Source organism: Micropterus salmoides, unplaced genomic scaffold (genome assembly GCF_014851395.1).
Source record: "Micropterus salmoides isolate LMB-PRFRI ecotype aquatic unplaced genomic scaffold, ASM1485139v1 Ms_hic_scaffold_1, whole genome shotgun sequence".
NCBI classification, from domain to species: Eukaryota; Metazoa; Chordata; class Actinopteri; order Centrarchiformes; family Centrarchidae; genus Micropterus; species Micropterus salmoides.
Window position 1 is genome coordinate 32,276,595 of NW_024040040.1, and position 22,484 is coordinate 32,299,078.

At 41.3% G+C, this 22,484-nt stretch overlaps 1 protein-coding gene across 5 annotated transcripts in view; it reads right to left on the bottom strand.

Annotated features, from left to right (window-relative positions):
* The window catches only part of LOC119906686 (partitioning defective 3 homolog), a 349,822-nt gene that overhangs the window by 187,866 nt on the left and 139,472 nt on the right, over nt 1-22,484 (bottom strand). For all 5 annotated transcript variants that reach the window (XM_038724012.1, XM_038724004.1, XM_038723995.1 and 2 more), the window contains exon 5: nt 19,551-19,688. In XM_038724012.1, the coding sequence (XP_038579940.1) occupies nt 19,551-19,688 (138 nt within the window). The remainder of the gene's footprint in view (nt 1-19,550; nt 19,689-22,484) is intronic.

The following is a 22,484-nucleotide window of genomic DNA, read 5'->3' on the forward strand; positions in this document are numbered from 1 at the left end:
TGCGGGGCACAGCTTCCTGTCTTTTTGTGTTGATGTGATCAGGTCCACAGTGAAGGAAAGTGGTTGTGCCCATTTGTTTCTTTAACTCTCTTCATTTCATTTACTCATTTTCCTTTCGGGCCATTATGCAGCGGGGCAAGGAGGCAGTGACTTTTACAGGCAAGCCAGACATCTGAGGACTTAACTAGGCTCTGGGATGAGACAGAGCAGCTTCACGCTCTCCTTAATGGGGGATAAAATCTTTATCTAAGCTCTCTTTATGGAGATGGTACAGATTGAGTGGAGGACTAACATGCAGTGATGACATGCTGCATGTAGTATAAGAGGGGGACATATTTAATAACACAGGGTTCAATTTCAACTAATCATCATGTGTTGAAGGTTAGTTACAGGAGGAGCTATGGAGGTTCAGCAACATGTGACAAGCACACTAAACATGAGCAACTTCATTTTAAAAGGAGAAGGTAATCTCAGATTTTGCTTCCAGTCCTGTTATTAACTGCCGATCCGTGTGTGTGTGTGTGTGTGTGTGTGTGTGTGTGTGTGTATATTTTTCTGTGTGTATGTGTCAGCTTGTCAGCACCCAGACAGCACATCGTCTCCTTGGGAGGGTCTGCTGAAACGCTTTGTTAGCCACTGCTATTTCCCCGCCCTCACCGCTCACATTCCTCTTTCTCTCTCTTTTACTAAAATGTCAAGCACATCCAAATAGCTCTTGTGCCCGTCTGGTTTCTTTATGGAAATGGATTCAACCCTTTTCAGAGGCCAGGATATCTTTGGCGACATGCGGGTATGGCACAGAGAGACTCTGTTCCCCTATTTATTTATTAGAGATGGGGGCATTGAAATTTCATCAGCAGTCTACCTTAAGAAACCTCGACTCACCCGACCTGTCTCTCCCCACTCTAACCATCCAGTCGGAAAATGAGTCAGTCATCCCCCAGCTTTAATTACGTGTCAGCTGAGGTCCCAGGTGCTTCGTGGGGCCCATTATTCATAAAGCCTTTTATGAAAACCACACAGGTGGGTTGGATTTTTTGTCATACATATATAGCTGTACACAAAGCACCTGGCCACCTGTGGGAATCCATAAAAAAAGACAGGAGGGCAGAGAGTGGAGAAGGCAAATGGAATCAGGCAAGAATAATAAATATAAGAACATGCAAAGCATGCTATAAAACAGGATTGGCAGAAGCTGATTTGTGAAAGCCAAAGGAATATGTTGACTTTAAAAAAGCTAATTTAAATAAAGGAGGGGACGGTGCTCGGTGTCGTTGTCTCATGACAAAAGAGAGATCTAAGAGGCGAGCTGATTCAGTGTATCATCACAGAAAGTGACATGTAATTAACTTCAGTAACAGCAGCTCTCAGCAACAATCTCCTGTCTGTTAGTTTGCTCCTTTCGGTAGCGAGTGGTTGTAGCTATCTTTATTTCCCTCTTAGCATCTTTCTGCTGTAATGTAAGAAAAACTAAAGATATGTGATGTGATGAAATAATGAACAAGAAAAGAATAAGGAAAGACATGTTATCTGAGTATAATCACCAGAGCACCAAGGGGAAGGGATCCTTCACTTGCACCTGGCCAAAAGCACTGTGCCAGCAGGTTAAGTGTGTGAATGTGACAGGGAAAATTACCATAAAGTGGCACAAATAGATATCAGAGCAGCACCAGAGCAAGGTGATATTGGTGACTTCTATTGAGGTATATGCCAGGCGAATGGTGTGAAAAACCAAGAGGAACTGTGAAAAGGACCCTAAAGGAAAGAGGAAGAGGATGAAAATAGAAAGACAGCGAGCACACCAGAGTGAGTTAGATGATAGACGGAGGAGAGAAACAAAATTTGTTGTGAATAACAGTAATGGGACAGAGAAGATCATGTAGGGGGAGAAGTGCATTGTCCTGAAATCAACAATCAACCTTGTTAAAATTTTGCTTTGTTAAAAGTGGTGTTTTCTCCTTGATACAAGTGCAGTGATCTGCGTTCCCCCCTCCTGATTCAGATATTGACTTTCCTTCCAAGGACAGTTTTGTTAGCGCTAGTGTTTTGATAGAAGAGCACATTTTCTCAGCTATTAGGAGTTTTCTCACATTTGAATGCACAACACGTTACGACTGCCAGTCAATTTCCAGACTAAACACAAACCCATGATTGACACTTGATACTGGATTCACGACGCAGTGCTTAAGTGGCCACTGTGGTTCGTTAGAGTCAAAATGGGGATATTCAACCAGCAAGGGCACAGCCTCTTCATTATCCGAGAGTCTGGACAGTCTGTGCTTTAACCAGACAAACACATAGCACTTCTAAGACTGAACATGATAAATAATTACTTGTTAAGATTGACATTTTGTGCAGTGAAGTCCTTAAGGATAGCTGCCGACTTCTTTATAGAATGGCTGATGTCAGTGTCTCCTTGTGAGCAGGGGCAGAAGAGGAAGCCATTTCCCTTTTTATTCACTGCCAGCCCACTTATTGTCTATCCTCATGTCAGTGACAAAGCAAACACTGAGTGACAGCAGAGGAGATACACAGGCTAAATATATGTCCAAATCTCCCTGCCCCTCCACTTTCCCTGTCTTCTCTCTTTCTTTGTCTCTCCATCATACTGAATATCTCCTTTCCCTCTCTCTAAAACCTTCCATTTCTTCCTCCCCTGAGTGCTTTTAGCACCCTGTTGATCCCTTGGTAACCAGTGGAGTGGGGAAGCAACAAGGCTTTTCAACTCTCCATGGCACTCATGACTAGCTCTCATTCTCGTTCTCTCTCTCACTCTGCTTCCCTCCCTCCCCTCTCTCTCTCCCTTCCTCCCATGAAGTAGGGAAGGCTCAGAGTTCTACTCTTTTGCCAAAAATCCACCAGCCTCTTTAACGATGAAGGGAAACAAAAGGAAGGGTTAGAGGCCATTGGACAGCTGCAGCATTAGATTAGTGAGTGAAAAAGGGAGATGTATATACAGTTTACACATAATTAATATAAATATATTGTGTTAATGTTCATATTACTGTTATTGTGCGCTTATATTCTGATGCTTTGGCAACAATGTTTTTGAAACTATCTTGCCATTCAAGCCCTTTGATCTTAATGTAACTGAACTGAATTGAGAGCTGGAAAGTGCAGAGTCTTCTTTCTCTTCAAATGGATAGGTTAGAATGGTAAAAGGATCTAGAAGGGAGAAGAAGGGTGGTAGCAGATGTCTGCTCAGGAGGGAAAATGCTATGAACACACTCTCAAACACACACACACAAACACACACACACACACACATATTGAAGCCCACTGCTGGAGGGTTGGGGCAAAGGGTGTGTTTTGAGGAGCTGTCATCCTCCATCAACCACTGTCCTAAACAACGCCTACTGTAAGCATGTGCGTTTATTGTGTGTGTGTGTGTGTGTGTGTGTGTGTGTGTGTGTGTCATGCCTTTAGCCATGGACAAGTACAACATGTAGCTGTTAGGGGAAAGGGGGAGAGGGGTGGGGACTTCCTCCTGAGCCCGTCTTTGGCGTCAAGGGCTTAACAAGGACAGGTTCAAAGGTTGCAGCGAATGGTGTGTTTCTGGCCACCACCCCTCCTTTAGGGCTGAGGTCCACATCTGTGTGACAGCTTCATGTGTGGAACAAGCCCCCCTGTCAATGTCACACGCAGCTTTACAATGGACCGCCTGTGCCCAGCAGAACAATGGAGGCCAAAGAACAGGATATAGAAATGTCTGAAAATGAACAATGTGGTGTGTTCACTCTATGAAAAAATTGGAAAGGAAACAAGCAATTTCACCAGAGCATTTAGCAATATGCATGTTGAAATATTTACAAAGACTGCCCTCCCTCCTGATCTGGCCAACTAAAAATATGAAACGTATGGCCCCTATGGCAACATTACACCAGCCAAAGATAACAAAAGATGGCAACATGTGAAAATAATCTGTTTTATGTGAGCAGAGGTGTAAGGAAGAAGAAAAAAGCAGAAGAGGTTTTTCCTCTCCCACACAAAAGGTTAAGGGGCCATAATTTTACCGCCATTACCTCCAGTTCAAGCAGTTCAACTACACACTGTACAACAGACAAGACCAAACAGGACTTCACAGTACCGCTGCAATGCACAATGACATTGACATACAAAGACAAGCTGCTGGTAATAACTCCTAATAGTCCTATTAAAGTTCCTTTGACCTTACAAAGCAATTACCAATACTTTTCTATCTTAAACGGAGCCAGAATTTTCAATCAGCAGTTAAAAGAAGCATTATGGCATTGGACACAAATATCTTTCACCTAAATTTGAACTATAGATGATTCCAACTTGGGCACTTCAAAACAGAGCAGCAGCAGCCTCCACCAGCTGCTGATGGCATATGCAGTGTGTAGGATGACCGGGTCATAGCTGTCGCAAAACTTACCACACATGGATTATTCTTCCTGTTACAGAAGATATTTTATCCCTCATACCCTTGCTCTCAGTGGAAACTGCCATTAGGGCCAAATTAGACACCAAAATGGCGATGGCAGATAGATCGGACATGGCTGTTGCACCCAACATCCAGGCCGCACCCTTTCCACTAGCCTGCACCCTTTATCCCCCACCAGCCCATCCTACTCCACCAGCCATTAAAACAACCAATACGTCACAACTACTAAGATTATGAGACACTTATTTGCATTTATGTTGGAGAGAGGGAACATTATCAAAGGCTGGGCAAAGAATTAAACTGGTTAGTGGATGATGAAAGGGTCATAATGATGTCCTTCATCCTGCCCACAAGTTCCCTAAATGGCACTTAATGGGTGTCAGCAAAGAAGCAAAACCCCATTTCAGTTTACTTTCTTATCTTCTTCATACTGTTATGATCTTAAGGATTATGATGATGTAAGCTAATGGTGATTTCAATACGCAGCAATGAGAATTAATCGAGTTGATGTGAAGGCAGCTGTACACAAAATGTACAGCATAGTACCTACTGTATGAGGCCCTCTTACATTGAATTGAAACAAGCTTGCAAACTATTAGCTCCCTGTTGGACTGGAAACTGCAGACCTGGAAGAAAATCAAAGCAGTGTGACCCTGGCGTCTGCTATCTCTTGCTTTCTATGTGTATGAGAGAGAGAAAGAGAGAAGGGAGGTTCCGATACTACAGTACTATGTTTGTGTGCCAAGGGGAGAAGCCGAGGAAGGGCCTGTCCTCTGATGAGGACATGTGTTGTCTTTCATATTTCACACCCTGCACCCACGGGCTCCAGCCTTGTTCAAAGGAGAGCACATGCATTCCATATTAGATCTACTATTCCTTTTGATAATGAGGAGAGGGAGTCAAATATGTGTTGTTGTGCTAGGTTAAGACAGCGGGGAGTGGGGTTGGAACCTGTTCTGAATTGGAACCATTTCCATAATTTTAAGAAACAAAGATTTGTTCAGAAACAAGATTTCTGATTCCACTCATCCATTCCTGACAGCAAGGTTTGGCTTTGCTCCTCACCGCGTTCCGCTTATAGTCTCACTTGTGAATGCAGTATTTTTGTAGTATTTTCATAACCATAAGGCCTTGTAATTAGCTAACACTAGCACTTTTGTGTATAACAGGAAATATTCATCTTGTGGAAGGCAAGACAGATTTTTAGTTTTTATCTACCTTAAAAAAGCCACCAAAAAACTACCATGCCACATCATTTGCTCTTTTTATAATAAAGGGTAGAATGTGAGAATAATCCTAAATAACATGAATCACAATATCGCTAAAACTAAAATGATAACCAACCGTAGTGGTGACATGACGCTTTATTTGTCTATTTATTAATATACCTCCATTCTCATTCTCTCATTCACATATTTTCATGCCAATAATATGCATGGCATCTTGTATTCCCAATTGGCTATGTTAATTATACCTCCCCTTATCTTACCTTACCTCTTTTTGATCAACAAAGATCTCCAGCTTTTATATCTGTCTCTCTTTGCTTTGTTTTGAAAAGACATGGCTTCTGGCTCATAAAAGTTCAGGCTCTGACGTGAATTTACTTGAAGCAAATTACAGGGACAGACAGGTTCCTAATGCTGTTAAGCAAATTAGATCAGAGATGTGAGGCTGCATTTGTCCACATCAGGACAGAGAGCGGCGAGTGTGGAGGGGTGGGGGTGAGAGATGAACAGCGCTGCTTGTGGACTGATAATTCTCTCTCTTTACTCCACTCATTTTCCTTCTTTGTCTCACCACTACAGTCTTTGTCTCTTCTTTTGTCTCTGCTTCCGTCAGAGGGAGACCTGCTTTGTGTGGAATACATCATCTGCCAGCGCCTGTTTCATATCAGGCCTGGACTGATCTATCAATGACACGGCTGCCTTTGCCTTTGCCCACTGTATCGTTAAATTGCACTTTAATTAAATTAGGCCTGCTAATTATGAGGGCTTAAATCAATCACCAGGTCAATAACAAAGGCCCAAAGCGGACAGAGAGGCCCAAGACTTTTCCCAAACCTCATCAATAACAGCCGCAACCAGAGCAGACTGCTCCTGTACCAGAGTGCCGGAGGTTCAAACGGGTAGGAATTACTGCAAATTGAGTTATCGTCACCGGCTTTTGTCCAGAGCACTTCTTACTCTTACAAGCTCTGTGAATAATGTTTTTTGAATACAGCAGAAGTGTTTCAAAGAGTTGGAATGTGCATAGCATTTTGCATTAGAATTGAACTTCAAAGGGTTGTTTAAAGCAGATTTAGAGTTTGTGTATATAAAAAAAATATTCAAAAGGGATATTATGACTTTCCAGACACCTGGTTTAGGTGAAAGGAGGTGATTCTGAACAGATAATCCTGTGGGGTGGATGCGTAGCCCCACTGAGCGGACAGTCCCAGCTGAATCCCAGGTCTTTACAGATCTCTGTGGTGCTTTTCACAGATTAATCATCATTTTGAGCTTATTGAGTGGGAGGACAGTCTGCTTTCCACTGCTCAGAACATTTAATCCATCTTTCAAACTGTGAAGGTCAGTGAGTGAATGTTACCCCCATTGAAATAATTGAGGGTGTTTGAATTTCAATGAGAGCACCCGTGGTTCAGATCTGATTGTAATTAAATACATTTCCTTTTTTTATTGTTATTTTTAGTAGCTGCTCCTACAATTATGCGAGTCAGAATCATACTTATTGAGTAGCACGGTGGCTGCCAATAAACTACACTCACTGCACTGCCAAATTGTCATCCAAACTATTTAATACAACAGTTACTGTGATGCAAATGTTGTATCAGCAAGTAATAATGGCAGCATTTGGAAGAAAAATGTGGAGAGCAGCTATTCACACAAGAATCTCATCCATCTTCTATAGGATGTTTTAAGATGCTGTGACCTCAAACTCTAAACGCACAGAACACAAAGAAGGAAGAAATGAAGAAGAGGGAATGAGGGTGAATGATGTTGAACTATGAATGATTAAGTGGAAAATAAAGCTTTGGTACACACGGCAGTGAGTTATTACAGGGGGTGAACGGTCTATTCCACAGATCAGCCGTTGTTTGCTGCCTTGTTTGAGCAGGTGGGGTGGGTGGTGAGTGCAGGGCTCATCTGTGGCGTCATGGGAGCAGTGTGGGGCGAGGTGGGGTGTGCTTTCCATTTCGTTTTAATTGGAAGCTGGAATTCTTGGATAAGGGGGAGACAGAAAGCTATTTGGCAGAGTTCTTGCTCTCAGCCAGGGCTAAATGAAGAGGGCCGTGTGGAGATGAGGGGCCTGTGGCGGGCCAGTAATGAAGAGAGGTCCCCACAGACTCCAGCACAGCCACAGCAATCTAGTGGACCCAGGACGGTGGGACACCACGTGGGTGGGTGGCAGGGCTGCGTGCTTCAGTGGAAACGAGGGAGCAAAGAGGAAGGAAATGGAGGTAAGAGGGGGGAAGGAGAGATAAGGTGATGTAGGGGGCGCTGTCTGGGTCAAACAAACAAACTGGAACATCCTTGTAATTGTTTTAATATTAAAAAGGATTTTTTGTTTGCATAAGTTGTGCAAGATCAGACAAGACATCGAATGATCAAAGGAGTGTGCTAGTTAGAGCTGAAGATAATTTACTTGCTAAATACAACAAGTGATTGCAATCACTGATGAGATAAGAGCACACGGAAATCATCTGTGTCACAACAAACAAGAGCGACTGGAGTATGGGTAGACAATTTGCAGCATGTAAACATTGCACATGCGTAGACACACACATACAACACAAGAACCAAGTACACACCGGGTACCCATAGGCATTCTTATATATCAAGATATCTGTTCATATCTCAGCCAATCATATCAGCAGGTGTCTCACCTTCCAACTAAACAGACACACATTAAAACCCCAACAAGCAAACAAACTCATGTTTCTCCGCTCCACCATTTTCTAAATGGAAAAGGCTGTCAGCATGGTTCTGGTTGAAATCATGAATGCATGTGGGAATATCAGAGTGTGTTATGATGGAGCTTAGCAGGGGTGCTATTCTACACAACAGCTCCAATGGCCCGTATACCTAGACTATAAAGAGGAGAAAATTCCAATGGAAAACTGCTCTGCAGGGAGAAGCGCGGCCCATTACAGGTGGTGCGCCTTACTAGAATGACGCCATTAACTCTATCTGAGCTATTCCAAATTCAGTGTGAGCATCCAATGATTTTGCATGTTTTAGTGCAGAAGATTTTCAAAAGTTTGCCATAGTTTTTCAGATTTTCAATGTTTTCAAACATTCCAGACAGCAGATGGTGTCCATTTATTTCATTGAAATATGAGGATTAAATCTGTCTTGAGATAGGTAATCTATCACTGGGAACATAACATCTTTATAAAAGCTACTGTACATTTTTATGGTAAGCTACTGCAGTCAAGCATGATATAATTTGTATTCCAGGTGGTAAATTAATGTGTTGGTGGGACGCTCCAACATCCAAGAATTTAGATTTAGCGGACAAACATCAGTCTCCTTAAAAAGGAGTCACACTATGTTTACGATTATTAATTATATCAAGCAAATTTAAAGTCTTAGTAAGTTCTTCTTCATTAGGAATTACGCCTCTTTTAAGGGAGCCAGATCTTATGGCTCCTATCATAGAGCTGACTCGTTCACCACAGACACATCACTTTTCTTCATACTGTATTGAATGAGTGAAGAAAAAACAAATTTGACAGAACATTTCAAAATTCGTGTGCACACACTGGTATTGCAGGGGTTGTTAATTAAAGTTTTACTTGGTATCATTTTTATCATGATGTGGTAGCATGGCCTTTACAACCTTTATGCTTTTTACACGTGTCTCTGTATATTCTTTATATGCTGCTCTAGGTTTTTCTTTATCAAACATTGATATAAAACTGGATCAAGAATACAGTAATATCTGAATGAATCACAATAATACAACTTGTGGTTCAGCACAAAGTGGCTGGCTACCATGGCTACATCTGTATGGGAGGAACAGAAACAGACTGATTGGCTCACTACCATCTCTCTCCTACTCACCCTCTCTCTTTACAGGCTTTTTATCCCTCCACCTCCTTGGCTCTGAAACGAAACCACCTCATTCCTCTCTGTTTGCATCCAACTGTGACCGCTTTTGTTCTCGGGCCGATGCAAATGAAACAGGACTCTTCAGACAAGATGGCGAAGCAGCTCCATCTCATGTTTCTCTGTGGCCCCAAGATGTGGATGTTTACTGTCGGCTAGGGCCTTATTACATTCCTTCAGCAACTTAAAAGCGTTGGCCCCCTAATGGGATCTATAAAACAGTGAGAAAAGCCTATTGTGACAATGGCCCTCATTGTGTCAGAGTGGACTCATTTGGCACTGTGCGGAGAGTGGCAAGAGAGGGTGAGAAAGTACAAAGAAATCAAATAAATAGGAGTGAATTACTCTGCACTGTGGGAAATACAGCACTGTCAATCACCAATGTCCATCTAGAGCATCAGTGTCAGCCACAAAAAGATCTTAGTGTTGTAGCAGTAGCTGTTGCTAATATAGTTTTATTAGTATCCATATCTTTGGTTCTCTCTTATCCTTTGAGTTGGATTCATGTTTTGGTGTTGATGGTGTTTGAATGATCATTTGAGGAAAACATCTTTCAGTCCTGGCTGCCAACCAGAGTTGGCTTGGGTGTAATTAACTTCACAACAGCAATATTCAACACCCTGCCTGAATATTGGCTATGCTCCTCCAACAAAAGACTAAGCACTTCCCTCCAAAGCCTAGACACTGCTCCTTCTGAGAAAAGTAAACTGATTCAACTGAAAATGTAGGAAGATGAGCACAAAATGACTTCACCTTAAGAAACAGTATTAAGAGCGTGCATCTTCTTCTCCCAGCTTTGTTCTCTACTGCCCACGCTAGTTCGGCGCAATGCTGGCGGCCCCGCTTTATTCCCTGAAGTCATTATTGTCTTCTGCTAAGGTGTCCCTGCTCCCTGTGATTTGTGGGTAATGAGCTGGCACCCCACTGCCCGTGTTCAATTATTCTCATTGAGAAAGTGATTTCTCACTCCACGAAGCAAATCGGAGAAGCTGAAAGCGTGAACTCTAATCAAGAATTAACACGTTCACAACCAGCAGTGCCAAGAGGGATAGCCACCCCGATACTGTAGAGGTGCTGTAGGTGTGGACAGAAAAGAGGGGAACGAGGATCGAGGAGGGTAGAGAGGTAGACGATAGAGATTCACCGAGGTAATGCACGCGCCTTCAGTGTTTTGAAGTGAAAACTTGTATAAAAAGGTGATGTGTTTACAACTAAAGCACCTTGCTGAAGGGCTGTTTGCAGTGATGGGGTGAATTTTCAAGAGAGAACGACGTGAGCAGCAATTAACCACGGAGAGAGGGGACTGAAAGGGGGGTAGTGAGATAAAGAGTACATATTTTGGAGAGAAAAATAGTGATGAGGAGAGATGAAGAGCACCCTAACTCATTGACTACTAATGACCTGACAGGAGGAACAGAGGAGGAGAGAGAAAGACAGCCTCAGTACAAAGAAAGGACCTTTATGTTTGTGTGTCATTTTAGAAATAAATCAAGATGATACTTCCAATGATCACTTTCCTCACTTGTTTTGTTTTTGTTGTATACTTTTATTTCCCAAATGTTGTTTCAGAGGCTTTTCCATCCTGTCAACGATGACATTCTGATGGAAAAAGTAATAATTTTTTATTCTCTGGGGGAAGTTTTTGCATATAAGTAGTCAAAATTGAAAGATGGCACAAAAAGCTCTCGGGAACTTAAAAAAAACATCACTATCAGCCCTCTGAAGCCCAAATCAGTCAAACTCTAATCTGAACTGTCTAGTCACACACACACACACACACACACACACATCCACACACCACCTGCAGAGCAAGACAGGTTAAACATTTGCAGGCTATAGTATAGCAGATAGAGAAGAGTTTTGGCAACTTCCAAAAAATGTCTGCTGCCTCCACTCCTGTTCAGACGAGATAAGAGGAGATACACAATTTCCACAGTTCTCAATAAAGTAAGAAAGGCAAGAAAATGAAGAAGAGCACGAAACAAGAGAGATCTTGCTTGGAGGGGAAAGAAAAGGCCAACGTGGCATGAAACTTTGTCATGGAACAACAGAGAATCACAGCTTTTTTTGTTCTTCTTCTTTCCAAAGAGGCTGATTCCCAATTCTGAATAGTGCAACATTTTCAGCTTTGTCTCTCTTCCAGTCCCCTGCTGACAGCCCTTTCACTTGCTGTCCTTGGGAACTACATTTGTCTGCTGTGTTATGTGCTTGGGATTAAGTTGTGAAAGTTGTTCTGAATTGTTAAGCACTTATTTCTATCATTCTCATTCTCTGTCTGTTCCTGTGTGTCTATGTTGTGTGTGTGTGGTGTGTGTGAAGGTGAGAGGGGAGCCATCCTGAATGATAATAGACGCAGAGAGCCGAGTGAGAAGAGCTTCTGGGTAGAAAAGCCGGCGGACGATTAACTGTCCTGGTCTCAATATAAATCACACACACACACATGCGCACACATTAAGGCTCATGGTGATAATCACTGCCATTAATTTCTAACAAAGATGTAAAGTTAATAACGAGATGTTAAATAGCAATATTTTCTATAATTGCTCATTTACAATCTATTTTCCCTGCTGTGGGATGAATCAACTAAATGACACTACGAACAGTGTGTGTGTTTGCGTGTTACCTGCTGACACACACACACACACACACACACACACACTCATTTAACAACCACATTACCCAAAATCTGTAATGCATTTTGTTGTTTCAAGCTGTGTGCAAGATTCTACAGACAGCTGGTGGCTAAAACATAGCTTATAAGCAAAGTTATTTAATTCAGACTTTGCTGTAAATCCAAGGCACACAGAGAGACCTATTGTATCATTTTTAAGTTCTTAGAGGCCTTTAAATGTGTAGCACATGAATGAATAAAACGTGCAAAATGACACACACGGCAGAGGATGAAGTATTCAGATCCATTAAGGGGTTAGTTAAGTAACATCTGTAACAAAATGTACTTCTCAAAGTTCTCAAAGAAGAAAAATGACCCCTGTGAGTGATTTACTATTATATATTATATCATCAGATTATTATTACTGATGAAGGAGCATTTTAATGTTGTAGCTGGTTGAGGAGGGTAGTTTAATCTTTAACAGCTCTGCTCATTTGCTCATCCTTTGTTTTGTATGTAAAATCTTAATTTGTAAAGTAACAATTAACATATAGCTGTCAAATAAATGTATTTGAGTAAAAAGTGTAATATTTCGCATAGGAAACAGGTGGAGTACAAGTACAAAGTAGTATTAATCAAAATATTCAGTAAAAATACCTTCAATACTGTACTTACGTAGTGGTACAGTATGCATTTAGTTACTTTCAATACTGGACAAACAGTACTAAGGGAGGGACGGACATAAACAATCAGACTAAGGCTGAACACAACATTATTAATTATAAGCACGTTATAAGCTTCCGTTTGTCCAGGACTTACCAGTAAATTCAATGGGCATAAAAAAGTGCAGTGTAGAGGATAAACTAACAACAACATCGTTCTTCATGAAAATAAGAATGTAATAATAATAAAAGCGTGGAGGTTTTCAATTTAAGTTCACTCAACAACAATAGGTTGGGCCAATCAACAAGCACTACCAGTCAGTACAATGCTAAAGCTAACTGCCCAAGTCCATTAAAGGTGAAAAGAGGAGGAGACCAGTACTAAATGAGGCTTAAAAAGCAGTGCAGGCTTTAAGAGAAATAACCTGCTGTCAGGGGTCATGATGTTCCGGCAGGGGTTCAGGGGCGATGGCTAATTAAGAGAGGAGAGGCCCGTATGACGCTTAGGGCTACATTGTTCTCAGTCAGGCTGGACTGGAGCGTCTCTGGTGAGCTGCCATTTACACAGCTCATTCTCACAGAGGAGGGAAAAAGGCTATTCCATGTATTAAAAAAAGTGCATCTTGTTTAATTTATTATCAAATTCAGTCCTAAATTCAATCTTTTCTTAAAGTAATTCTTTAATAAAGGTGAGATAATTCTACTAACTGAACAAATTAACAGTCAAAAGTAATTTTCTTAAAAGAAAGTCACGGGGGGGTGGAATAAACACACTACAGGTAGCAGATTGAAATGAATTGTTCAAGCCGATGTAAAAACAGAGAGCAGAAAAGAGAAACAGAGAAATAGGAAGAGGGCTACAAACAGAGATAATACTTAATAGGAAAAGAAAACTGAGTTTCTGTGGGTACTGCTTTGTGCATGGGGTCAATGTTGAATACACAGCAGCACCTACTGGCCAGGCCCACCGGGCAGAAATTTGAAAAGACCCGGTAAATCCTGCATGCATGGATCCACTGAAGTGTTCTTCTATGGACTAAACATGCACACGGCTTTCATCTGCTCCTGCAACCTTTTTGGAGCCAGCTGTCCTTCCTCTGTGTGTTCAGGTAGACTAAAGATGCATGTCCTAGATAAGTGCATGGACCTTTCTGCAGACACAGGACACCACAGTGGGACTGACTACACTGCTCTGGAATGTGGGTTGATGGTTTTTCTGCGCTGTCCTGAACACAACAAAACCCCCGACCTGCTTTATCTTAAGCCACTGCATGCACCAGCACTGGAGAGAAGAGAGATGAAGACAGTGGATGGGTGTGGAGCTAGAGCTCACCTGTATCTAAGTCATTCAGAGAGACCGGCACAGACAGAAAGAGAGGGACAGAAAGAAAGAGATAATTTGTCAGGCAGGCAGCGTTTAGGGGTTATTGCTGTGTTTTCTCTCCATGCTCAACTGCTCTAACATCGCCTGCAGCTAGCCTCAGGGTCTGCAGACTGTGGGCTTTACCAGCATGCTAGTCAGGAGAGTAGACTAAGTTCACTCACCAACAACAGCACAGAGGATTAAATGCTAACTTAGGTGCAGAATTGAATTCCAAAGTGTCCTTTTTTTAGATCCTCTACTTCAGAACTTATGAGATGTTGCCACTGTAGTCATTGTATTTCTAATAAAACTAGTGAAAATTAAGTATAGTTTGGCATGGCAGTTTGCAGGTACAGTCATAATCAAACAAACAAGTAAAAAAAGCTGACTTGCTTTTGTTTTGTTTTGTCAACCTGGGTGTTCACTCGCCACCTCTTTTGTGGAAATTTGGTTAACTCTGGCAATAATGATGTTGACTGGGGCAGTGTATGAAAGCCTACAGTGTTCCAAAACACTTTGGATCCATTTTTCCAAAGGAAAAACTGAGGCTTGTTTTTTATAGCCATTTTATAGCCACCAAAACAACATTACAAAAGTAAAGCTGTACTACAAGAAGACCAGCAAAACCACAAAACAACTGTTGGCTCCAAACTGAAGTGAGAAAGGCAGAACAAAAGGGAGAAAAATAACATTCTGTTGACGAATCAGTTCACAAATGCCAATCTGTGTTTGTTTGGTGAGAAATCTTTGATGTGAGACTATAAAAAGAAAGAAGTGCGTTCACACTGCTCCTTGCTCTCTTCTTCCAGCAAGTTGAACGGACTCATCTCCTCTTAACTTGTTGGCTCAATGATTTGGCTGGGCACCTTGCCACTTTGGTTTCCTTTAAAACTAGCCAGACAAGGTGTCTCATTTAGACAACAAAGAGAGGGAGGCACTCTGAGAGTTGGAGGCTTGATCAAAGATGTCTGATCAGAGGCGTCTCCACTCAAACAGGTTTTTGACTCTGTTATGTAACACTTTAGTTTTCCTGCTGACTCTCTAAATCTCTTTCTCTTTCAGTTTGTTATGGGCATGACTTTTTGAAATAGCATTTTTAACAAACGGCAGCATACTGTAAGCCAGCAAATACCAAATCAATAGATGTCAGACTATATATATATATGTATTTAAAAAATGTTTTTATAAATAAAACAGGATAATCAGTATCTAAAATGTCTCTCTGCCCATCACTGTCTCTGAAACCCTTAAACCCTGACCTTTTGGGGTGCACTTCAAACATCTCTGTCTATCTTCATGTGAGCCATTTTGATTGGGTTAAATCCCTCTATGACTGACAGCTGGTGTCAGCCCTGCCTCTGGTACAGCTCATGATAATGGCCTCCAGTGCCTCACCAAGGCCACAAAATAATACAGTGGAGAGGCACTCAGCCAGATCCGTGTGTGTGTGTGTGTGTGTGTGTGTGTGCGTGATGCTGTGTGGGAAGGCCCATTAGCATTCATCAGTGGGATAATAGGCCAGCGTTAATGTCAGCTGTTTATATAAAGAATAACTCATAAAGCCCTGGCGTATATGGGCGGATAGACCATGCATTTTTTCAACGCCACATTTGGCAGGGTGTGTGTGTCCAAGTACAGAAGGGTGGCAAGGGATTGGGGAGCTAGAGCACTCTGATTCTCAAATTGGAACCGTTTGACACTAAAGTGAATTTACTTTCCAGATATAACTAGGGGGGCGACAGTCATAACATTTTCTTGTTATCAAGATTTATCATAGATTCCAGATTTAAGGGGGAATTAACTCACAATCACCCACAAAACTGCAGTGTTTTAGAGGATGATTCGTTTTTCTTCAAGTTGTGTGATTTAAAATAATATTCTGAATAAACAACTCCAGCATCTAGAGGTGCTCCTCTGCAACACAGCTTCAGCTCCCTCTCTGAGTTTATCACGTCTGGGCTCTCGTGGTGACGACAGAATCACAGATTGTACAGTTAATGGTGTCGTCGTCCAACTTCCTCAGAACCTCTTAGGCATTTTAAGTGTATAAGTCAATGTGTCGTTTAAGTCAGCCTGACTTCACATTCCTAAATAGCAGGAGTTGGGAAGGCCTGCTTAAATATAAATGGTGAAGTAAAGCACTTTAAGAGTGTACCAAATGGTGCCGAGCACAACAGAGCAGCTTCGCCTATATCAGCCATTAAAGCTAGGGTAGGCAACGTTGAAGAAACTAGCAAGAGACAGGTACATTTTGAAAATGACCAACCAAAAATATCCCACCCCCTCCAAAGCCACTCCACCAAAACACCATTTTTATGGGCAGCGAGTGCACGAGCAGAGTGTGGGAAGATAGGTAGGCCTGTGACAGCCACAGATACCAGATGGGATGTAAAAACAATTTCATCAAATATAACAAAAATGCTTGTGAAATACAATACCTAACCTAGCTTTAAAGGAAAAGATTGTAGAAAGTGTATAGAAACCTATGGTACAGTATGATTCAGATGTGTAAATATACTTGTAAATGTATAGCATCTACACATGTAGATGTGAAGAAAGTTAAGAAAAGCTGCTGCTGGAGAATGACACAGACACCCACACACGTATACATATAGTGTACAAAGTAAATTGTGCGTCAGTTATTTCTGTGAAAAGACAGCAATTTCTGTGATGCCCTTTCTTAGTTTTCTCAGTTTTTTTCTTAGTTTACTCATAAAGCAGAACAATAAAGTACAAGAGATAAATAATCCATGATAAACAAACAACTGCTAATTAGAGTGATTTTCCTAAAACCTTGCCCTGTGTGTGTGTGTGTGTGTGTGTGTGCGTGCATGTGTGTGCGTGTGTGTGTGTGTGTGTGTGCTCATTATCTCCACCAGTGTTTGAGCACTGATCACAATTCTTTTTAATTAACCCACGCTGTGTATTTTTACCTTACAATTCAATGCTGCTGCATTGCACGCCAATCAAACAGACAAAGAAAACAAAATATCAAACAGTCATGTGTGGGAGGGAAAGGCAGCGATCAAGACTGAAATACGGTGAGTCAAGGAAAGAAACAACTATCTGACAAGGTGCCTCTTTGAAACCTACACTGTGTCACCTCTAATGAGCGGATTTGTGTTTTGTGGATCAACTTAGTCATACAGCTGTCAGATTACAAATACTCAGGTAGCAACAAGAATTAGCCACCGTGTGGACGCTTATACTCGCACTGTGGCAGTTCTGCTGCGATTCATGAAATGTTTACTGATGTATGACTCCTGCTCTGCAAAAATAATCTCATGTTTATGAGCTTTAACCTGGAAACCTTATAATTATCTATTTTAGGTCTAATTTTTTTAACAAATGTATGCCTATGTTGCACTGTGTGTGTCTTCTTTAAACTACTGAAATATTTTCTACTACATTTAGTTCAACAATGACTAATGATGGAAATTATTGTCACAATCAAACAAAATGTGCGAAACAGTTGTGGATAGAGGGTCCAGTTTACCACCAGTTACTTTCCACCACAGTTAATTTGCATATTGAGATCCAATCCCATGCAGGGCAAGTCAAGATAATGAGAATGTTTAATAATACCATGTGTAAATGTGGACCCCCGTGGATCAGATGTCACTATCCATATAAATGTCCAGATCCAGATCTCATTCTAATATGGGGCTCAAATCAAGGGTTATACAGCCCTGAAAACTTTATGTTAAGTGTTTTGTGGATCGTCCAGATCCTATTTGAGCAATCCTGCAGCTTCAGATGCACAAAACACAAGCTGCACTAAAAAAGCTTCTTTTTCATTGGATTGCTTTGTTCTGACCGACTGTCTAGCAACAGACAAATACTTAAAGAGAACACATAAGAATTAAAAGATGTAAAATGTAAAAATGATACAAAACCTTGGCCAGGATGATTTTCAATGAGAATAGAAAGAGGCAGACAGACCACCCAGAAACCCAGAGCAGGGTATCCCAGAATTTCAGGTGTGAAATCCTGGCAAGCTCAATGGAATACAACACAGGAAAACTGTTTGCGAAATAAGCCAACAGCAATTTGTTTGGCAGCTTGAATGTCACTTTTTCATTTAGACTTTTTCATTATTCCCTCAATTACTTGTGCATTCACTTTACTGCTATTTCTATACCTCAGTGTTTCACAACTTTTTTTGCTCTTACTCTGTAACCTGAAGAAGGGATTGATTAAACACCTCCTACATAGGTTAGAGCAGGTAGCTGAGGTAACGATGAGCGGAGTGACAGACAAGTTGAGAGAAATCTTCTTCTCAGGGACCTCACTGTGTCCAACGCTTCCCAAGGTCATGTCTGCTCTCCCTGCAGAGAGCCTTTGTCACTTTTAATAACTTTTAAAGGGAACATTTTTTCTCTACTCTGACAGGCTGAGGAGTAGAGGGACCAGGCGCAGAGTGAGACAATCCCAAAGTGCCAACAGAGCGAGGAGGTGTGAAGTGAGGAGACAAGCCTGCAATGACTAACAATGTACGCTGTTACTACTTTATGAAAAGTATCGTTACGTAGAACAGAAATATGACATGATGTCAGTCACTGTTTCTCTTTCAAGTTAGCCTGGGCAGAGCAATCAGTGTGGTTGTAATCACTATTCTGTCATCTGTCTGCGCTTCCCATTGTTGTAACACTATGGCAGGATATCATGTATTAAGACACAAACAGTGTAGTGTGAAACCATAGTGTGAAACATACAGACATGGATTTTCTACAGATAGAGAGAGGTACAAACCCCCAGGGTCAAGCCATGCTGAAGAATTATATCTACTCATACTACTTTATGATGCTCTGGATTAATGTCTCAACCAATTGGCATTGTTACATGTTACTGTCACTCAGTGGGATATGGAATTAGGGCAACATGGGGACCAAGTGGGTATGAAAACCATTTGTTTATGCAGATCATATTGACCGGAAGAAACAGTGTGACATACAATATGTACTGTCCACAGGGATGCACAATTAAATTTTTTCACTCCTGATACTGATTCAGAGTACCAAACCAATACAATGTTCTCTCTTTCTCCCAAATTTAAAATCTGTCTGCCTCAATGAGTGGAAATTAGATCGAGATCATTTTTATGCAAGGTAACATGAGGCCAGGAATTGCTGTGACACTAAAAACTAAAATTAACCATGGCCACTGATAACTGAATGAATGTAATTGGTAGACATTTACATTAAAACTGTATTGAATGTGGATTGGTCATATCATGGCCAATACACTACCTACTTAGTTGGGTCAGTATAGGAGCGGACACAGTCTAGCTTGTCAAGGCAGTGCATCCCTATAATTCCAGTTTAGCTTATTGGTTAGGTTTAGTTGCAATGCTTATGTTTTCAGACAAGTAGGGTTTCTTGCATTAAGTCCACCTCCATACCTGTTCCTGTCGGTCAAGCCATCTGTCCACCATTGGATGGTTGGCACTGAGGGAAGATCGAGTCATCTCTCTCTGGAACTGAGTGGTCCAGCCACTCGCATCACGAGGAAGACTCCGATAGGCATGGCCTCCTCTACCCTGCAAAGGTACAGGAAGAGGAGGAGCTATTAACATCCCTGCAAGACTATAACACAGAAGCTACTATCAGAAGAAACAGTTTACTTACAGTGATCATGCCACTGCTGCCGCAAAGAAATGAGAACGTGCATAATCTAAAATAACACAAATTTAAAGACTGATCCATCCTCCATATTTTTGCCCTATTAACATAAAGTTTTGTAGGTTGGTGCTATATACACACATATACATATATACAGTTGGGTTCACTCAGATCCATCTCACCTGGAACACAACCTGTTCCAGGTGAGATGGATCTGTATGTGTAATCAGAGCCAGTGGACAGACTTTCATAATAATAATAAAAACTGTGTTAACTTGAGATACAATAATTGCCGGCGTTAATTAATTAATGCATTAACGCCATAATAACCCGTTAACTTGCCCAGCCCATAGATAGATAGATAGATAGATAGATAGATAGATAGCACTTAGTTTATCTTGGACTTGTGCCACACACCAACACTGTGTTGTTCATTCAAGTCTCACTCAATTCCACCCTTACCCCTAACCCTTCCCCACAGCTAAACCTGAGCCGCTAATAAGAGCTTCTTATAATTAGACAGCCACAGCTGAGCTCTTCCATTACACAAAAAAACACCTTCCAAAATGCTGCTGCCAAGGTAATGTCAAACACCAGCAGACTTGGCCACAAGCACAAAAACATTACATTCCAGACATTCTAGCCTTGGCATTGAAATCCCGGCAATTGAAGGTCATGGTGGCAGTAGCTATTTAAATAAAAAAGAAAGCAAAAAATATAATAATAAGGATCACAGCAGAAACAATAATTCACCAAGACAGACAAAAAGAATGAGAAGGATTTGAGGTCTGAAGAGATACGAGAGCGAAACCGAAGTTTGGATTTCTTACATCACATAACAAAAGAACACAGACAAAAGTTTAAAAAGGGGGCTTGTTGCAGAATCAGAGGGAGGATGATAGGCAGTCGCAGAGGTGAACAGTGGCCAAAGAAAACAAGTTATGATCACTGCGTAATAAAAAAGCAGCAAACAATTATTCCCTGCATGCTATAATTGGCCATGTGTGTTTTAGTGCAGTTGAATGTGCCGTGACGGGACCTGAGGAAGCAATGCAGACAGGACTGTAAAACTCAGCCGGACACGTGAGCTCTACCGAGACAGCCCCTGATAGCCATCGTGACCTCGGTCACCGCCATGCAACACGGCATGACAATGGACCTCTCTCCACAAACTTTTACAACACATCAGATCGTAAAATGCAGAGAAACCCAGATACCAAAGAGGTAGCAGTAAATCAACAGGCTTATATCCACTGCCTAATCCCTTTAGTTGACTGCTAAGCGTGGAGAACCCAGAACGTGACTTATTGTAAAGTCATTTGGAGACGTGATGACTTTACAGTCCTAGCTGATGACTGAGCACTCCCGCTGGCTCATATTGTGGGGATTTAGCAGAACCGAGCCTTACTCAGCCATAACTGGACTCATGGGGAATTGAACAGAACATGACTTGCTATAGTGTGTAAAGGAAATTACTCCAGACAATGGGGAGACGCTATAGTGTATGGCTTGCATCCATATGCTCTTTTGGCAATGCTAATCATTGATGTATGTTTCCCTTTGAGAACAATGTTTGTGCCAGGGCATAAATATTTCAGTCAGTGCTGACTAATACATTCAACATCTGTTGTTGATAGCATAAAAATAGACTTCATCTTGGATTGGGGATAAATATGTGACAGTTGGATGCATAAAAAAAGATATTGAAGATTATTTTATTGAAACAATCTAATGGCCCTGTCAAAAACTGAACAGACTGAAAATAAATGACAGCCTCCAAATGTAAGCTCATTACTTTTCAAACATTCGCCAGTGACAGGAAGATGATTGAAATTGATCTAATTCAGATAACTGATCACCTGCAACAGATGGGAGTCAAGAACTAAGTGGGATTCTTTAACATTACATTCATTCATGCTTTATTTCCAAAATTTGTACAACAATAACCTGAACAGCATTAATGTTGTCCCGTTCAATCAGATATCAACCAAGCACCATAAAGGATCTTCACAATTATGCAAAGTCTCAATTAAAGCTGACTTTTGGAGTAATCCATTCAAATCACTTTTTGTCATAATATGAAACCCAAAACCTGCTTATCCAATAGTGCAAAGCAAACAAAGCGGGAAGCCAACACAATTCTTTTCGAGCACACAAGCTCCTGGATTTGACAAACATTTTAACATATTTGCTCAGTGTAACATGGGCCAAAAAAGAAGCCATCCTGACAAAATGAAAGGTCTAATAACCATTTCACCTCCAACTATTTTCTCCACCCTCTGCCTGGGAGTGTGCTGTTACATTGTTGAGGCTCTGACAACTAAAGTGTCTTTAAATAGGATTATCAGACATAGCTTCCAGACACACTAATCACGTGGAGGTGTACCGTGTCACGTTCTAAGCACTCAATCGTCTCCCTTTTTTAACCTCCTTGTTTTATTGGGAACATATCTCTTTCTCAGCAAGAAGTCAAGGTCTGTCAGAACCACGTGGGGGCGGCCATTTTGCCAAGTTAATTGGCTTCCCTTCTCTTTTGGAAGCCATAGGGAGGATGTACCTGAGCTACGCTTTTTTCAGGATTTATAATCAGAGGCTTAAAAAGCCTGAGAAAAGGTGAATTTGGAACAAAGGGAAAGTGTTTAACAATATCTGCTCGTCTTTTTAGAAGACAAGAAGGGGTGTTATCAGAAGGAACTAGTTTCACATAAAGAATA